The sequence below is a fragment of the Dioscorea cayenensis genome, unplaced genomic scaffold, assembly GCF_009730915.1.
Source record: "Dioscorea cayenensis subsp. rotundata cultivar TDr96_F1 unplaced genomic scaffold, TDr96_F1_v2_PseudoChromosome.rev07_lg8_w22 25.fasta BLBR01002049.1, whole genome shotgun sequence".
Lineage (NCBI taxonomy): Eukaryota > Viridiplantae > Streptophyta > Magnoliopsida > Dioscoreales > Dioscoreaceae > Dioscorea > Dioscorea cayenensis.
This window is the reverse complement of record NW_024088440.1, coordinates 9,839-30,336: the sequence shown is the minus strand read 5'-3', so window position 1 is coordinate 30,336 and position 20,498 is coordinate 9,839. Positions and strand designations below refer to the sequence as shown.

Below are 20,498 nucleotides of genomic sequence, written 5' to 3'. Positions count from 1 at the left end.
AAAATGCTCGTACCATTCAAAATTCTGGAAGCTGGGTCATGTGTGCTTATGTCATTTTATTTTGGATTTGATGGTGGACATGCACAAGAAACTCGATATATGAACGACTGCCGGGACTGGCAGCCTTGTCCTCCACCATGTAAGAAAAGAAAAGCATTCCTGCAGATATTAACTCTCAATAAAGAATATAACTGAACTGTTTTGAAGTGTCATTTGCATATATAAAATGTTTGTGATATATGAAAGACTTAAGGATTCACAATATTTGTCTTTGAAAAATCACAACAAAATGATCACATATCACTGCTTTTAAAAGCATGGAATTGCCAATTAATGCTTCACTTTAAGAAAAAAAATTATATATGGGCAGCTCCAACATGAGATTCCTCTTGGAGTCTAAATATTACAGCATTTCATATTTTCTTAAAGAAAATAAAGAGCATCCATTCATGTTATTTTATTTCAAATGCTCACAAAAGGTAAATATAGGCTACCACGACTCCTACCAAAAGTAGCTAGGTCTCAATTTGAAGTTTTTCATAATTTGTACTGCTGATCTCAAGAAAAGAGCCCATAGCTCCACAGACTGCCAGGTATGGTCCATATGGATATTCAAACTTCATTTGCTTACTAATGGATTATGTTAACAGAAAGAGTTCCTGTTTGCTCAATAGTAACCAAACTAACAAAATCATAAGCACATCATAATTGCAGAGGAATTAGAAATTATGTACCTGTTGGATCACCTTTTCTGCAAAGCCGTAAACTGCACAAAGGTTTGACTTAGTCAATGGATTGCTATGATTTCTCACCTATAGAAAAGCAAATGGCAGAATTGGCCTTACCGGAGATATGAACATCTCTGACGTCTTATTGCGTTGACTAAATTGTTTAATCTCCTTGAAGGATTATTGTCATATTGCTGCAGTATCAACTGAAACAACATAAAAATTAATAACTCCACTGCAATAACCATGCTGACAGCAGGAAGAAGAAACAACCATTAATGTAAATATGTGTGACTTCTTTGCTATGTCAACTCACAAAACTCTTCATTTGTAAAAGAAAATTAGTTATGTAACACATCAAAAGTTGATAAAAGTGTACAACCAAGTAAGGGTTGAGGTAACACTAGTAATAACCAATGGGCCAGCTTCTAAACATAGCGAAATAAGAGCTTAAAAATTCAAGGAAATAGGAAAATATGAAGTGCAATAATCAAACTCTACTAGAAAACAAGTTACACTAGCAACTTATCATAACTAGTCAGAAGGAACAAGGATTCAGCAGTAACTTTTATCAGGGGAAAGATCAGAAGCACTTCCTGAAACCAGTTCTGTTTAATTCACTAAATCCTCAAGTTCATCCCAGAATATTGAGACTTCATTAGATTATAAAGCCGTATCAAATCATGTTGTAGGAAGTTCATGTTTCCCCAAAAGTATGATATAAAGTCAAATACTTCCTGATAGTTTATCCAGTAGTTCAATCAATTTTCACTTCACGAACCAAATCATATATAAAGTCTCACATGTTCTAACATTTTTTATTTGCTTTACTTTCAATAAATGCAGCTTGCAGGTTCATGTAGTCATATTTTACCTGCATAGAAAAAAATTGAAAAGAACACTTCCAAGAGATGCTTTGAAAGTTATGATAGTCATGGACGATCAGGTCTTAAACAACAGCATTCCCTATTTAGCTAGATATTTTAAATGTCAGTATTAGATTCTTTCTGGAAAGAGCAGACTCCATAAAGCTGGCTAGACCACACTAATGATAAAACTGAATGAGATCCAAAGAACAAGCTTACATGTCCACATATTTAGATATTTTGTGTCCTAGAAACCAATCGCTTGCATGTTATCCTGGACATCTTATACAGCATTATTATTTATTATTATTATTATTATTATTATTATTATTATTATTATTATTATTATTTTGCATCCATTTATACATGCCTATTCTTATTCATGCTTGAGAAGCATGGTTGACCAAAAGAATCCCATGAACCTAGGCAGTGATTGAGGGCCATGATGAGATCATGACCGTGAGACCTCAATTAATTGAAACTCAAATTCCAAAACATCCTCAGTCGATGAACTGTTATGAGGGATTAATGAAATTGTTAAGGCAGGAACATTCTTTAGATGCTTGTATAAGAAAATGATTGATCTCATAGTCATTTGCGTGATGACACTATTGTACAAATGTGGTGCTCATCCGGAAGGATGAGTTCATGGATTGATCTGCAATGAGAATGACCAACGGAACCTTACATCTTTATCAGTGGCCCATTCTCATATGAAAAGATAAGAATGCACATTAGACCTGAGATCATCAGGAAATCATAGGTATGGAACTATGTCTTGGAGCAAAATCCAACAAAAATACATAAAAAATCTTGTTAAATATGATTTGGACTTAGGAAAATTTATATGGAGATGGTGAGTGATCAACAAAGAATCTAATATGTCCACCAAGAGATGAGAACATTCCAAATATCTGGGAAAAATCTTTAGCCAAATCACAAGAAAAGGAAGCATTTCGTCAACAGACCGGATTGACTAAGATGAGTCTAATAAGTCAGATAAATATACATGCTTATGACTCATATGGGATGTAGCATGTTAGAAGGTTTTATTGTATTACAACTTCTATGAGAAGGTGCTGCTTGCTGGTTATTCTACCAAAGTTCCAATCTACCGGCCTCATGATACGTTGCCAGGTGTTGTTGATCATGTTTTATGTGTTAGCCATACAATATGATGTAGAGCCATGCATATGGGAGCAAAGTAATATATGTGTTATACATGTACAGGCATGAATACATAGAATTAATTAGAATGGGTTCTAATTAATTATTTTCATATAATTTCAAAAAATAAATTAGAATGGGATAGACAGGAACCCAATAAATCACACACTAAAAACAAAGTTGGGTTGGGCCTAGGCCCATTAAGCACTTTAAAATAATATTTAAATCTTAAATGTTTAGTCGTAAATATAACATAAAGGAGAGACTTATATGAGAAAAAAATGAGCCTTAGTATAAATATATACACTAGCTATTAGGGTTTCCTAAATAATTCTCTCATAATACTCCACTCTAACTAGTTGCCATTTCTCTCAAATAGTCTAAAAATCGAGAAAGAAAAAGGTGGAAGAATGTGCTAGGGTTTTGCATGCAAGGATCCACCCACTTTGGTGTGGATTATCATTGGAGGACATCTACTTTGATGTCTTGAAGATATTATCATCACGAACACTAAGGTATAGGTCCTTACCCTATTTCATTGATTGATGTTTAAATGTGATTGCATTCTAGACTTATTCTGAATCAAAGTTTTCTTTGACAAGTTGGTCTAGTATCTTATGCATTTGATGCTCAAATTTATTGTTAATTTGGTCATCCTTGTAGCAACGTATTAACAAACATATCTTCACTCATTATTCTTTTCTATCTGTGTTTTAGAAAGGAAAAAACTTTACCTGTGTAGGAATCACATCTGCAGTTGAAACCCCAAATAACTGCTGGAGAATATCTGGATTCACAGTATTTCCTACGTAAAGCAAGGCATCCTCCCCATTCTCTAACAGATAAATTCCATCATCAGTTACATGTTCACTAGAAAGAGGAATGACACAGGAGACAAGAGACTTATTCTCATCTTCATCTTCATCTTCATCCTGTTCCAATAACTCACAAATCTTATTCACAGTAGTTATGCATACAACCTAACTCACATAGAATTCAAGAGATTATTTCATACCTTCAATGTGAGATCATGTATAGCTATCATTCTAGGATACACCAAAGGAACAACCAATGAAATGGGAAGTGATGCCACATGACAGGCCCAATAAGATCGATCATCCAATCGGCCATCATGGCGTAAACCAATGCTTTTAGTCAATGCTGGAAAGATGAAAACAAAAAATGATAAAATCCCCACAGGATAGAAGCAGCTTTCTCCAGCCATCTAACCACATACATATAATTAAGAAGCATTAATAGGAATGATAACTAAAAACTAGAAAAAAGGAAGAAAAGAAAAAAGAAAAAGATAGACAAGTGGGAACAACAGCCTCTCTCTAATCAATTTCAAGACAACAAAACTTTTGAGGTTATGTTCTTCCAAATAATTTTAAGAACTAACTGGACACACACAGCTTGTCAGCAATGTATTTAACTTCCAAAAGTTTTCAAAATCAAGATAATGTCAGCTTTGATGACTATATTCTGAAGTTGCACTGGCAAGCATAAGATAGATTTTCATATTTCCTAATTGTGTTGGCATCCATACATATTTTCCTTAATATTCTACATCTTGCATTTGAGGCTTTCCTCTAGCTTTCACATAACATTCATGGGCAAGGGCAAGCTACTAAAAGTTCTAAATGTTCCATTCTTACATATATTTGACTCCTTTAAAAAAAAAGTAAACATCATTTTTGGCCCATGTACTACGCCCATTGTACATTTTAATCCGTTTACTCATAAATGTAAAACACAGTCCATTTAATAACCCACAACAGTGAACATGGCAGCCTTCAGGCACTTGGAGTATGATTTGAAATACACCATTATTTAGTTGTTTTCCTACTCACATGGAATCGAGGGCGTGGATGGTGACCACAACTCAGTTATCTATAAATTTAACATGACTCACATCTTTCTCAAGTGTGTTATGATGTTATCTTGAGTTGTAAATGTGTAATGTGCTCAAGTGTTTTAGAACAGTCAGGCAAGCATCCCTTTTGATAGCTGTTATTATAATAAATACATGACAACAGTTACCACCGGGAAAATTACCAAATAGCAAACGAAAGAAATCCACACCAACAAAAGGAGATAATTCAACATTAAAAAAAAAAAATATATATATATATATATATATCAAGAGATGCCAAATGAAAACAATACAAAAAAGAACAAGAGACATACCAAGTGTATAAAGAGGCAAGAGCTTGAGAGTTTCAGGAAGAATTAGCTGCCCAGAAGGTGACACAGTAGCACAAAATTTACGATAAGAATGCAGACTGTTAACGCAAGTATTTGTAATTTGCTCTTGGACTTGAGGAAGGGGACTAGTAGGGATGCCACTGGCAGCTATGCAAGGAAAATAATAAAAGCATTGTAACCAAAATAAAGTTAGTGAAAAAAAAATTGATGATACTTATCACAAAACTTTAAATCATATGAACATTTTAAGGGGACAACAAGAAGCAGGCAGAAAAACAGAAAGAGAAGAACCTTGTTTCAACAAGTAAGCAAATTGAGCATCCAAATCAGCAGAACGAAAAAGGTTGCTGAGCACATTTGTGCACGGAAATGACAGATTCAGAACTCGAATTCTTCTTTGCCCATACACTGTAGTGTACAGAAGAGCACACTAAAAATGCAAAATGACAGACCCTTACTGAAAGAAATTGCCATGCATAATCAACATAACCAAGTAACTGGGACAGTGTTAAGAAGAAAATATCTCAAATAAAAATATGCAGTATACCTGAAATGCACATTCTGCACCTTCCTGAAATTTATCATCCTGTTTGAAAGTCACCATAATGGTCTTGTCAGAATCGATCTGCAAATGGTTTTTGGTTAAAAATGAGTCAGCTCCAGAGCATGCAATTGTAATCAAATTTCACATTAATCAAAAAATAAAAAATGATACAAAAAGAAGCATTAAAATGCTCCAAACATTTATAAACTAGTACCATATTAAATAAAAGTAGTATCCCGCATATCTAAACCTCACATAACTTCAAAAAAAAAAGTCATCAAATTGGATAAAACACCGAATTAGTTCAGGTAAAGAAACGAATTGTACAATGAAGGACAGATGATATTCTTAGATATTGATATTCACCAGCCAAGAAGAATCTAAATTGAGGAACTTTTCTGCATTTATTAGGTATAAGCAGAAAACTTTCTAGAATGAAATTACCCGTTAGAGAAAGCCTCAAATTTTTTATTCATAAGTTGCTCTATTAGATTAAATGGATGTTATTGATGGCTGTTCTCTAGCCCACAATGAGAAAGTTTGGCTTTGAAGAGAGAGAGAGAGACAGCCCAAAACCTTTAGTTTGTATATCATACCCATGATTCATGTAGGATGGGCATTTTCAAATGAATGTCCTATCTTGAATCAATCCACGAGTAAAAATTTCTCTTGCCGCAAAAATAATCTTCAATTTCAAAAATGTTTGACCTCAAGAATAAAAGAATTAATATGTAATCAAAATTCATGCCATGTCAATTATCAAGTTTTCCATAAACAAAATTTACAGTTTATCTCCAATATAAGCCCCATCATCTTGCTACTAGGAACAGAGCATCAAATTCTATCCAAAGTAAGCTTCCATGAGTTTAATTCCAACCAAAATATGCAAATTCAAGAAATGCTCAGCATAAACATACTGCGATTTAAAAGTCTGTTAGTAGTCACCTAAATTTTCAAGGGCAGGATGCAAGGTAAATGATAATAGCACTCACCCCAGGAAGATCAACATCAGTTGGAAGGCGCTTACAAAAATTTCCAGAGTATTCTTGTATTTGAAGACCCTGCAAGAAAACAAAGAATTAATAAAAGAGATTTCTCTAGCAAACATGTGTGGATACATAATTTCAAACAAGAACCGCAATAAATTTACCTCACTGCATCTTACACGCATCACAGCCTCAAAGCCTTGGGGCCTACTGATGTTCCACCTAAGGTCATTGTATAGCTTGCCAGAATCAGAAAGAGCAGAAAATGGATAGTAATAATATACCTGCAACCACAACAGCAACAACAAACAAACAAACAAACAAAAAATTAAAAATAAATAAATAAATGTTATTTCATGAAGGAACCGACAATGCAAAAGGCCTTCTCTAAACCAAAATAGCATCTTTTCCATTTTTGCCCCTGCTAATATAACAGGGATTTACATGAACTGAATTGAAGCAATGGCAAGTAAGTCCATATCAACGGCTTTTCTGGCCAATACAAGAAAGACAACTAACTTGCTTGGTACTTTCCCATCTTTAGAAATAGATATACAAGTTCCGAGGTAATAAAATGGATCAATTGTCATTTAGAGGAGAAATTCGCAAGAAATATGTGCTCTTCCATTGTTGTACGGTTAAAATTTCACAAGCTATAATCAAGTACATGATCTATAACAAACACGGCATAAAAAAACCAAAAAGAAACTCTCTCGCCTAACAATTAATGATTAGCATTATTAGCAAGTAGAATATAAAATGATACTCTCTGTATTTTGGCCCACATCAATGTTGGCAGATCGAGGTCCTCTCTTTAACATAAACAAAGTAATAATGAACAGCCAAAAAAATAAATTTCCCAGGAAAAGCAGATAAATAAAGACAGCAAAGATGTAACAGTATGCATAATTTTCTCAAAAGCAATGAGGCGTAAAAAGACAATAATCAACTCTAGGAAAAGTTATATTGTTCTCATATTAACATCATGGTCATGCATTTAGAAAAATTGATTTATGTAAGCACAAAATGACTGAATCCAAAGCTTCAAAAAACAAAAAAAAGGTAGAGCTGACTGTTGGAATCTGCTTTCTTAATGGGTGGCATTTGTCTAGATATTAAACATCAGAAATTCAGCAATAGATATTTACAGAAATAAATTGGAAGCCCTTTCTTAAAAGACGAACATCCTTGATCCTTACCCATTAATAAATATTCGACATCACCAGCAACCATTCTAGCTTAAAAAAAAAAATCAACATATGACAAAGACAAAATGGGTTACCTGCCCTCCGGTAGTTCGTGGAACAACAGATATAGAAGCAATGTCTACAAAAGACTGGGTTGTAAGGAATATATCCACACAAACCTGCAGGAGGACATAAAGCTAACGCCTTAAACATAATTCAAGATGACATGCAATTAAAGTTTTTGCCAGGGCTAAATGGAAACAAGTATTTAAAGATCTAGTTCAGAAGTATGGGTATTACTAATAAACTTCAGAAGCATATGCGTATGATTATCTCACTTGAAATTCGGCAAACTCAATGGCCATTGTTTTAAAAGTCTTGTCTGCAGGCTGGAGAAGTTTATGTACGTCCTAAAAATCAAGTGAGAGGGTTAGAAAAATATTAGGTTAATAATTATGCTAAAGCAATATCCTCTATGATCTCATTTGTTAATTAAATTAGTTTTCCAATGTTTGCAATAAGAACAAGAAGCATAACAACAAAGTATAAGATTCTGGAAAACACAAAGGTTAAGATAATAAGACCAACAACATAAATATCAATGTGCATGCCTTATCCCCAGAAGAAACATTTGTTCTTCCTTCAGCTTCTCGTGAAGAGAGAGACCCAACTCCAGCTGATGGCAAAACTGCATACATATTACATACAATAACATTCAAAATCATGAGTAACTGGCAATTATTAAAAATATTAGCAGATAAGCAACAGTCAGATTATCAATGCTACTACCATGAATTATTCTGAGTAACGCAAGATGTTTGTTTTCAACTTATAATATACCATAAATAGCCCAGCTGTGTCATTTCCTCTGCAAACTTCATTTTGCATGCAACAATCTTAAAGCATCTTGCATAAAGTTCTTCATATTCAACAATATCAAGAAATCCTTTTTCCCTAATGATTCTTTCCAAAGTTGAACTTTCACCAAATAGTACAGTTTGTTACTTTTCATGAGTAAATTAATTGGACACTGCAATATTACATAATTCCATGTAGATCTGACCAACTTCATAACAAATTGGAATCTAAATTTTTATAAAGACACTCTAATTTTCTGATGGCATCTTCCCCTTACTCACCCAACTCTACCAATTACTTCAGGGTTGCTAGCACATTGTGAAAACACACTATGTACAGTTTCTTTTAGGTGAAGATATACAAGAACAGTCAAATCTAAATCAATATTTTCCAGCACATACAATATAGCAAGCTGCTCAAATGCCAAAAAGTTTTAAGACAAGCCAGCAGATTGACAAGAAATTAAGTAAAAAAAAATTCCAAAACAAAAGGATTCCCCACAGGTTGGAAAAAGGGAATAATTGAAGTGTATCCAAATATTTACACACACAGCACATGTCACGATAAAAGAAAGGCTATATGAAAAATTAAAAGAAAATTGAATCCTTCTGTTGTTTTATAAAAGGCATCTGATTGCGCAAATGGCCAAACTTGCCTGATTGAAACACCAGAAGCTTTCCACCAGTAGGCTTCATTGCTAAACAAGCAGCCTGAAAATATAATATAATTAAAAAAATGTTGCAGAAGTATAACATTGGTGTATATGTCATCATAATTCCATACTGCTTTAAATTATACTAAAACAATTTCAATAATACAAGATTATTGTCTGTGTCTCTAAAAAGAAGGCCAACATTCACCTAAGAGCTTGATATGAAAATATTTTACGAAAAACTTGAGAAATTTTGGAAAACTGAAATTGTACTTCAGAACATTGGAGAAAAAAGATATGATAAATTATCATCTCATAACTATCTAGAACATCGGAGATTCATATAAGAAGGAAAGCATAGGTTAATTTCCATTGACAGTGGCAACATAATAACCAAGATAAAGGCATACTTTGATTGCAGCACCAAATGCAGACTCAGCAACAGCATTTTTTTCAAACATGGAAGGAATACTGTTTAGAAGCAGTTCCAGATGCTGGCGGCACTAAATCCTCGCAAAAATAAAAAACCAAATAAATAAATCATAAATCAAGAAATTGATTAAGCCTGTTGCACATGTGGATGATAAATATATGAGATGAAACCAAATGAACTCAGGAGAGCAAACCTCAGAAAGTGCAACAATTAGATCTGTATGGAGGGGGGTATAAACATCTTGTATGTCAGGAACAATAAGCATGAGAGGCTGCACACAATAAAGAAATGAACAATAGTAGAATAATACCCAATATAACCTTAAAGAGACATACAGCATTTAATGTACATGCAGGGACTCAATCAGATGAAGCATACACTTTAAAGGTAAAGCATACACTTTAAGCCAATTTTTAGAAGAAGTGATAATCATTATAACGGTGTCCTATCAATGAATTATCTAATTATCAAAAGGAAAGGAAAGGAGATTCAGTTGAGTTTCAATTTTCACCACATAACCAATAATAATAGATCGTTTGACAAAATATACTGTTATTTATGGCAACAAAAAAATGATGCAAACTACTCCAGCAAAGTTAGGAGGCTCTCAGTCATCCAAATAGTCAAGACCCATTGGCAATCAGCAAGATTTCCACTTGTATGAACAGACATTTGCGAATGGTATATACTGTTTATGGCATATCTAGCATCTGAAGAGAATTACCTGTTGTGAAGAATGTTTGAGATTGTAGAAATGAATTGTAGAATCAAAAGTTGCAACACCCACCATTGTTCGAGGGCCTTCCTACAAAAATTGACAGATTATTTCATCAAGGTAACTGATAATTCCAGTCAAGATATTCATCAAATAGCAAAAATTGCTGCCTGCTATAAGCAGAAAAGATTAAACAATAAACCATATAATCAAAGCACATATGAAGTCATATCTTTAAGGGACACTTAGCATTCCACTCAATCAGTAGATCTAAATTATCATGAGCTCTGCAGCAACAATTGCTTACTAAGAAACCTGGATTTTTGCAGCTATAGTCAAAATATTGATGTTAAACTCTCAGTAGATAAAAAGTTTGACCATCTTCATAGCAGTGACACAGCCATAGGCTTAGTGGGGTTTCACTGCCGAGGAATAAGTTCTTTTGGTCTCTTCAAAATGGAGGGCATGCTCTGCCTCCTCCAATATGCCTTGGAATAGGCTTTAACATTGAGGGCGACATGATTTGTGAGCATACTGTAAAAGCCCAAACAAATAGATCTTTTATATAAAAATTTTCAAATCTTTCAAAATTTACATTGCATGGCTTTTTTGAAAACACAGTTGTAAGAGCTTAAGAGCAATAAATCAGACTAGCTAAAAGCTTAACAGAAAAAAGTTGTCACCAAAAAATTCAGAGTAAAATTGCCAATGAATAAACCACAGCAGTATTTTCCTCATTCAATCATTCAAAACCAAACTTGCAAGCATAAGATTTTCTCAACGAAACCAAAAAAAAAAAGTTGTGAACATCCATATGGGGCAAATACTAGTAAATCTCTGAAGCTGTCTTAACATGATGGAAATATATACTTTGGAAGAAGAGCTCTTGGAAAACTTGAGAATGTCTCCAAGCATATTTTGCAAGGAAAAAACAATATACTGAAAATGGGCAGTCATTTATATTCCACTAAACCCATATAAGGGGTATTAGATTTGTTAGAAAAATAGATACTCCTATACAGAAAATCAATCTGCTCCCTGGATACTTTCCAGATTTGCAATAAAAACCACTAGGAGACTCGTTTTTCTTATATAACAAGCTATCTCCAAAGAGAATATTTATTGGTAGATGTCGCTCATATTTGCTTCATTTTACATATGCTATACATCAGCAATATGCAAAATACATTGGAATTTGAAGCTTACTGGAAGATCAACAATAGCTTGGTTAATCGCACTGCAAGTAGCTGCTGTTGCCCCAGTCTGAATGGCATTCATTGAGACATCAATGAGAAAGAAAAATACAGCAGGCATTGGATCACGAACCTGCAGATGGATTGCATAATTAGACAACAACCTTGAATAGCAAACAAATTGTAAAACTTACAAACTTCTCAGGAGACTGACATTTTAAGCTTTCAGGTCTCAGTTTTTAATCAATATCTGAACATGTTTGAATGTCCAGAGACATTTTAAGCTTTCAGGTCTCAGTTTTTAATCAATATCTGAACATGTTTGAATGTCCAGAGACATATACCCAAACTAAAAGAAAGAGTAGCCAAAAAATTTCTAGTATAGTCAAATGAACATGACATTGTTTCAGTCAACAGCCTGAAAATTGCAAGTGTTTAGCTTGAAAGAAATAAATTCTGATTACCCAATTCTCTTTGTGGTCAAACTAATCATCATAAAAAGATGCAGAAAGTAATGCCTAAGATATTAGAGAACAAATCCACCAAAAACAAAAGAGAAAAAGAAGTTGGTAGAACAATTCATTTGAAGAGCAAACAAGCCCAACCATAGAAAAATGGGAACACAGATATACCCAGACCAAACAAATGCATAGCCAAAAAATTTCAAATATAATCAAATGAACATGGCAGTATTTTAGACAGCAGTTTGAAAGATGCGAGTGTTAAACTTGAAGGAAATAAATTCTGGTTGAAAATTACTCTCTAAAAAGTTGAGCTAATCAAAATGCCAAAGATAGTGGTAGTAGAGACAATCAAAATGCCTAAGATAGTGAGAACAATTAATTTGAACAACAAATGAGCCTCTACCAAAAGGGAAGGTAAGTTGGCTAGTCAGGGTAGCTACAGAAGCAATAGCAGCAAGGCAAACTATGGTCTCAGGTAGTCCAATCCGAGAAAGAAGCTGAAGCAGATGCATACAAACAAAGCAGAAAGCAGGAAGGAGAATCATCTATCCTTATTTAACCAAGGGAATTATTTTACATCAAAATAGGTGGCACGCCCAATCTCAAATATCTGTATATTGAAAATTGACCAAAGTAATGAGGAAAATTATGGTAAAATGTAGAACAGGTGACGCATCTATCTAAAACACCTGTAAATTGAGATTTGTGTAAAGGAATGAAGAAAAGTATGATAGACTACAAATTTTTAAAAGTATTATAACAAAGTTAAAGAGCAATGGACAATAGACCATGTATTCTTTAGTAGCAACAAATTCAACTGTTCCCCGGCACAGTTCAGCTCTTTCATCGACATCACGGCGTCTACCATCCGGGCCTAGATTACAGTAATAATCCCGAGGAGTCTCATTCGTGAATCCTGCAAAATATATGGCAGCAGGCTCAGAAGGAGCTGGAATCTACCATTATTTAGATGAAATAAAACTAACTACACATGTTCACAGTAATTACATTAACATAGAAAAATTCAAAAAAAAAAAATCACAAGAAAATGAGATATGTCAAAGAAGAACACAGGTAACCACATTATTAAAATAATATACATGTAACATTGGAACTAGCAAAGAGATACCAAACTTATACAAGAACTTCAGTGTCCACATAAAATGATCTAAGGTGCCTGTATTGAGAGAAGTGCAATGTCAAACAACCTGACCAGTTTGCCAAGGTGATCGCTTCCATACCACATTGGCATGGACCACAAAATCAGCCAAATATATCATAAAGCATCAGGGTCTCATGATATGTAAGTTCAATAGTGCAGGTTTAGACTTGCCTATTTTAGATGATGGGATCATAAAGATTTTTCTCAATTGCACTGACCAAGCTTGGTAGATCTTATGCCTTCAGTGATTAGACCTTTGGGTTGAAGTTTCAAAATAAAAAATAGAAGTTCTCCAGAGTAAGAAATTCTTATCATAGCAAATATAAGCATGATTCACTTGCAGATTGTAATGAGAGGGAACCAGGCCAAAACATGATATAAAAAAGACATAATGTGTAAACAGCAGTTGAGCATTATGAAATAAGGCAAAACATTAAGTAGCCAACAGCATAAGCTCACATAAGAAAATTTTAAAACTAGCATGTGAAGACAAACAATAAGTATTAGGGCATAAGCCATGCTCCCATGATAACAAGCAATGCTTTTTGAGGGCAGAGATCAGGTTTAAAAAGCATAGATTCATAACATGTGATCTTTGATGCATACCACATAAGTTGCAAATAAACTGCCTTCCTTGGTCAATAAATCTCATGAAAGGATTGATGTAAGCTTTGCAACGAGAACATCTTAGAGGTCCACTTTCCCCAAAATCCACAACCTACCCAAAACAACAACAATTGGGAATCAGTACACACACACACACACAAACATTAGATAGTGATAGATATTATATGAAAGAGTAACATGTAGAACATAATATAGAAGAGATTATCTTGAGAATTTTCTATAAGTAAAAAATGGGAGAAAATTCATTTTTAGTATGCGAGCTGCCACCTTAATTATAAAGCTTAACTTAGATCTAAAAAATATAATAAAAAGCTTAACTATATGGATTAGGTTGAGCATGAGCTTACATACACATACACTAAGTCAGATACATAACCATCCCTCTAATTAGGGACTAGGCCTCCACCCATATAGAAAATATTTTAATATTAATGATAGAAAATAGAATATATCATGCACTCTTGATTGTTGCCCAAAATAAATCACACCAAAAATAGTAGGCTTATCCAAAAATCATGTCCAAACCCTAATATTTAGGGCAGGCTTTCAAGCCAAAGAAGATAAGACTAGCATGTTGATAGCCAATCTACATAGTACATGGATCAAGAAGAAGACAACACATAGAAACTCAAATCTTTTACAACTTTTAATTTTAGGATGCTTGAAGCTTTGCTTTTGGATCCCACCAAAAGAGCTTTTGAACCCATAAGCAGTATTGATTACAAAATTTTTCACTTGGCATTATCTAACAAAGTGCTCTCCCCAAAAGACAATAAGAATAAATTTCCCATAAGTGCAATTAAATAAACAATCTGATGTGGTGAGAAGAACAAATAAGAATTCATGAAAAGCCCAAATCAAGCAAAATTAAATGATAAGCTAAATCAAGCACTGTCCTGATTTGGCCAACTTCAAATCAATTTAACTGAATCTAACCCAATTCATATTTATCACATAACAAAATTCAAATTAACAACAATACGAATAAGAGATTACAAATTTGCAAAACATAAATACAAATTCAACAACTAAAGTAAAACCAATACATTTAGCAAAACTTACATTGTCATGTGCTTAAGTAAAAGCATTGATCATGCATACTTTTTTCACTGATTCACTTTCAATAAATTTTTGGGTCTTGACTTCAATTAATCTTTAAAAACGATTGCTTCAACAAACTCACAACAATTTAATCTTTTATTTTATTTGTTATATCAGTATCATTTTATCAATGATTCACCGTTCTTGATTTTGCTAGTAAATTTTCCAAGTATACATTTGGGCCTTGGCTTGAATTTAATTGGAAATCTTTATAAATAATCGCTTTAAAAAATTCAGCTATAGCAGTTCAATCTTTTATATTATCTGTCATATCATCTCCACCTGGATCACTAGGCAGTCTGCATATGAAATCAGGTATCCTACCACCTAGGAACTGTGCAGTGCGTTAATAACCTTGAGAACTAATCCAGAAATACTACTAGATGATCTATTAAAAGCCCAACCAAGCAAGTGAGAAATTGTATTCCAACTGAAATTTAAATTTCTACTGCCACTTTAAAAACATGATTCAATATTTAGACCTGTACAATATTTCCATAGACTTCAACTTCAACACGAAATCCATCTATAGTACATAATTAACAGGTGATGAGTGTAAAATGTTCATATATTTCATAGCAATTTGTACACTCAATTAGCATATATTAGAACCATAATATGGAATTCGATGCTAAATATTGTGTGTTTTGTATTAACAGGCTTAAGGCAGTGCTTAAAGACGAGGGAGAGCCAAAGGAAGCATTCTAGGCCCAAAAAGATGAGTTTGGAGCTCTCTTAACATCATTAGAACAAGGACAAGGTAAACTGGGTGGTTTAAGGGTAACTTACGGTCGTCCTTACGGCCGTAAATCTAGTCCAAAAGACCTTGCGGGCATACTAATGCCCATAAAGGGGAATCAGAACCAATCCAGAGGACCTTACGAGCAAGGTTTACACCCATAAGAATGCCTATAAGGACCATCCAGAGGAGCTTACAACCACAGCAAACGCCTGTAAGGGTGGTCATAAGAAGCAGAACAGTGAAGCTTACAGTCTAGCACTTATGGCCATAAGGTGGACAGTAACAAAATCAGAAGACCTTACAAATATGGCTTATGGCAATAAGAGTTCCCGTTAGGCTCACGACAATCTTCTCCAGCTCCCTTACGGCCTAATCTTTACACCCATAAGCAGTCGGGTATAAATAGAACTTATGAGAATTTTCTAGGGCATTCTTTATTCTATCTCTCTATTCTTTTGGGGCGACTCTTAGAGGCGAGGTTGAGGAAAAAAGGGCCAAATGTCCAACACTCTAAGGGCGATTTGGAGAGGGATTTGGTCCTACATTCAAAGGGATTGAAGATCATAGCCGTCATGCTCACCTTGACGGCTTGCGTGGAAACTTCTTTGCCGACTCTTCATCCTAAGGATTGAAAAGGGGATTTTCATGGATTTCATGCCTTCCTCTATTCTTTATATCTTGAATGCTTGCCCTCCATTAATGGAGGGCTAATTTCTAGATGTTTAGGCATAGTTGAACTCTAGGGTTTATTTCTTTGACTTTTGGTTGTCGGATCTTTGATGCTTTAATTGTTTTTATATTTGCAATCATATCTATTTGAATCTAAATTTCTTCGAGCGAGCGGTCTATCTTTATAGACGCATGTTTGAATGCTTGGTTGCTAACGAGGCTAAAGCCTTAGCTATCATGTTTGATATGATACGTGACGAGTAAAAATACCCACCTAGTATAGACATGCCGTGATTAGAGGGAATTGTGAGTAAGCCTGGGTATAGGGTACTATAGAGACTTCATCTCCTTCAATTTTCCCGAGTGAGTTGTTGGCAATCTCCGCGCCCTTTGCAATCATGTGGAGTGGATTTTAGGAGAAATTGCATTTCTGCTCTACATTCGAATTAGGGGTAATCTCTCTTTTTGGGGGAGATTATCTACTTAAAAGATTATCATTAGTTCATAGTGAGATTTCATAGAGCCTTAAATGTTAATGCGATTGTATGAATATCTGTATCAGCTCTGCACCTATTTAGTTACTCTTCACCTGAGAAATCAGGGTTTAGTATAATCCTAGAAACCTCTCGGTTCAAATAGGATTGTATATTTAGACAACCACTGTCCTGTACTCAATAACCCTAGAGGGATGCTATCTCAGACATCATTTTCTTCCTTGATTTCTCTCCTACTGTTTCTCTGTATTTCTTTGTTTTTCCTTTCTCTTGTTCATACATAAGCACTTCACTATTCAGGCTATTTTTCAGATCTAGAGTTATTACTAGTACTCATTTTCTTTCTTGTGGATCGACACTCTACATTTACGCACACTTTATTACGCGATCGGCATGTACACTTGCGTCTCTATCAACAAGCATATAAAAATCACCCTAAATGATTCTAAATCCACTATACCACTCACAAAAACAAAAGTGAAAATATAACTAAATAAATAAATTAATTAAAAGTTGTAAATAAGCATACCAAGACACCTGCACCAACCCTTAGTTAAGCGTCCCAATACATCAATCCTAGGTTGTTTTTACAACTAGGCAACGTCTAGGCATTAGAAATCCAAACAACAAGTGGCACCCAAGCATCGAGGTGGGACAGCATGATGATCTAGGAATGGTGATTACCATTTAGAATGTATAAATTAATATAGGAAAACAATATAAAATAAAGTTATCAAATCAAATCAAATAGCCATTAAATATGCCTCAACACTCAAAAATCATTCTCCATACATGAATGGATAATAACCAAAGTCACAAAAATGTCTAATATAATATTACTCCATAGAAATAAGATAGGAAGAAAAGAAAGGAAAAATGACAAAGAAAGGCCTTTTGCTTACCTGTGAGTGGTTACCAAGAACTAACAACATAAGAAACTACCATGTGATAAAGACACATAGAATGCCACTTCCAACATACTTTCCTTTTCTCTATCAGAAATTTGTATCCCACTCTCAAGTATACATATAGATGAGATCCAATCACTTAGTTTGAGCCCCTAAATTCAACAGACAAGTTTGAATTCCATATTAAATGACTCGAACTAAGCATCCATAACGGAACTAGATGCCTAGGTTAAAGCTTTCTTCATCAGTAGCATTTATAACTTTAAAGAACAAAGGAAGCCACGATGATGATAACTATATGTGATGTTCTTTTAAAACCATCTGTTGTAGAATGCTCTCAAACCCACCAGAAAATTAATGAGATTGACAATAGCTAATCACTAAGAAAAGAATATGAAATTTGAAAATTTCTACATAAAAGAACCATACGAAAAAAAGCATCTATTGCAAGAAATATTATGGCTACCTTAAAAAGTAATAACTTCATCATGAAGTCTCATCATTGCCAATGGAAAATTAAGGCACAAGGAAAAATTTTAATTATAGGGCAAAAGATACATTACTTGGATAGGCTCCTCTTCTGGATGTGGCAATGCTAAGGGTTGAATCATCAAAGCTAAGGGCATGCTTGATGTTGACAAAAGATCTCCCGTGCATGGGATCTTCAAGTAAACAATATTCCTTGGGTAAATAAAACATACCTATGATTTGGACATGCAAACCAAAAGCTAATACAACATATACCTGATTCATGGTGCATCTCATAAGACGAGGGCTGCAATTGCCAGTGTCTCGGACAATACACTCATTTGTTGCAGGCTACACATTCAAAATGAAATCCAAACAAGGCTAGTGAACATATATGATCCCCAAAATATATATACCCCCAACATTGCCAAATAGCCAAAAAGATAGCAAGCTCATGATAAAAAAAAAACCTTCACAAGGCAAGATACATACCGGGGGAATGGTTACTTGATTGCCAAGATAGGTCTCGAAGAACACCACCGAGGAGCTAGGCATAGGGCGTGGGATTTGATTAGGATCTATCTTTGATGGTGTAGAGACCTGTGCACCAGCTAGAGGCATGAGGTTCATCACTGGAAGGGCCGGTGGTAACTGCTGGCTTGTTGTGTGCGGAGGCACGCCTAACATTCCCGGTGGTGTTTGCATAGGACCAGATGTCAGAGGGGCACCCTAATAGATGAATTTCATAAAGTTCCTCATAACTAAATGACACATTAAATATTCTTTCATAATATACAGAGAAAAACCTTTCTACCAATTGTTTATTTAAAAGTCATTTCACCAATTAAGCTTTACATAAAACTCGAAGAAAATAACCCTATATAACAGAATTAATCAGCAGGCAAATTCTGATTTGAATTCCAAGCAATTGTTCTCAACTAGACACTACAATAATCTAAATGCCTCAGTGAAACACGTCAACAAAAAAAATTTAAAGAAAAGTTGAAAAAAAAAACACTCATTTTTCAAATACAATTTAACAATAAAAGCAAAGGGATGCTCAAATTCCGGAACAGATATAACTCACCGCCGGTTGAGTCAGCCACATCGGGGGCCCAAAAGGAGGGCTGGTTGCCGGAGGAGCAGTGAAGGGCTGTGGCAGGCCAGCAAACTGCTGCGAAGGTGTTGACCCGTAAAGTTGGGGGCCAGTGGGTGGAACACCATAAGGCTGTGAAGATGCCGGAAGCCCCCCAAACGGCTGAGAAGATGGAGGAGGTCCCCCACGCGGGTGCAACGATGTTGGCGGAGCCCCATAAGGAACTCCCATCGGCAGCCCGGCAGACAGGCTAGCAGAGAACGGCGGCGCGCCCTGGGGAACCGGTGGTGTGGCAGGAGGTCCCAAGGGGAGCCGCGGAGCACCAGGGCCGAATTCCGGAGGGCCGTTGGTGGTGGTCAGGGGGGAAGGCAGCGGCGGCGGCGGCGGCGGCGGCAGCGGGCGGGAGGCTAAGGAGGGCTGGGGCGGCACTGCCGGGCGACCGGGGATGGTTTGAGGAGGAGGACCAGGACGGGCTGATGGGGAGGGAGGAGGGCCACGGGGGCCGGCTATCTGGAGGTTTTGCATGGCATCGGGGAGGGAAGCAGAGGCGAAGGGGGGAGGAGGGGGAATAGGGTTAGGGTTAGGGGGGAAGGAGGTGGGGCGGGGGCGAGGGACCCCGGAGGGGAAGCTCTGGGAGGACGCCATGAATGCCGACCTCCGAGAAAAAGAGACGATCAAAAGAGATCGGGATCTGAGAAAGCTCGGGCGCGAGGACAGTGAGAAAACTTATGTTGGGGGTTTCACGGATCTGGTGTGGGGTTATGGATGCCGATGTATGCACATAGCTAATATCAACGCGACACGTGGAGGTGCAAGATTGGTGTTAAGTTATTTCAATTTAAGTTTTAATTATTTAAAATGTATTTGGATAACAATAATTAATTATAAAAAGGGGAAATTACTGTTAACCCCTCGTAATATTCAAAACTTCCCAAAAAACCCCCTCCTACTTTTTACACACCCTTTGACGACCTCTTCCGTTAGTGATTTAACTTCCCTTTTACCCCCACCGCTCACTTCAAAGAGGGTCCCATGTTGTGAAATCCCATTTTTGGCCTCGAAAATGCTGGGAAAGGATAGCGCCAAAATCACATCATGCTCAACCTTTTCAGGGCTTTTTGCTAGCATAACGCCTAGGGGTTTGCGATTACATCTGTTGTTATCCCTCATTTCTCCTCATTTGATTTGTTCGACTTCAGCCTCACGGGCTTTCATGAATACGTGAGAATC

At 35.7% G+C, this 20,498-nt stretch overlaps 1 protein-coding gene across 2 annotated transcripts; it reads right to left on the bottom strand.

Annotated features, from left to right (window-relative positions):
• Window positions 1-23: 23 nt before the first annotated feature.
• On the bottom strand, window positions 24-19,958 carry LOC120257369 (protein transport protein Sec24-like At4g32640). 2 transcript variants are annotated; one of them, XM_039264847.1, is made up of 24 exons: window positions 19,260-19,952; window positions 18,665-18,901; window positions 18,449-18,523; window positions 18,268-18,366; window positions 13,770-13,881; window positions 12,790-12,917; window positions 11,551-11,670; window positions 10,354-10,434; window positions 9,823-9,900; window positions 9,607-9,699; window positions 9,200-9,254; window positions 8,298-8,374; window positions 8,025-8,096; window positions 7,782-7,865; window positions 6,664-6,783; window positions 6,506-6,574; window positions 5,517-5,594; window positions 5,261-5,399; window positions 4,952-5,116; window positions 3,777-3,922; window positions 3,496-3,693; window positions 846-934; window positions 735-766; window positions 24-159 (listed from the first exon to the last, which is right to left on the bottom strand). In XM_039264847.1, exons 1-24 carry the CDS (start codon window positions 19,911-19,913, stop codon window positions 47-49), a joined length of 3,114 nt encoding a protein of 1,037 aa, XP_039120781.1. In that variant the 5' UTR covers window positions 19,914-19,952; the 3' UTR covers window positions 24-46. The 2 variants fall into 2 exon arrangements, with proteins under 2 accessions (XP_039120781.1, XP_039120782.1); XM_039264848.1 differs by lacking the exons at window positions 24-159; window positions 735-766; window positions 846-934; window positions 3,496-3,693 and having other exon boundaries at window positions 3,830-3,986; window positions 19,260-19,958.
• Between the last annotated feature and the right edge of the window lie 540 nt (window positions 19,959-20,498).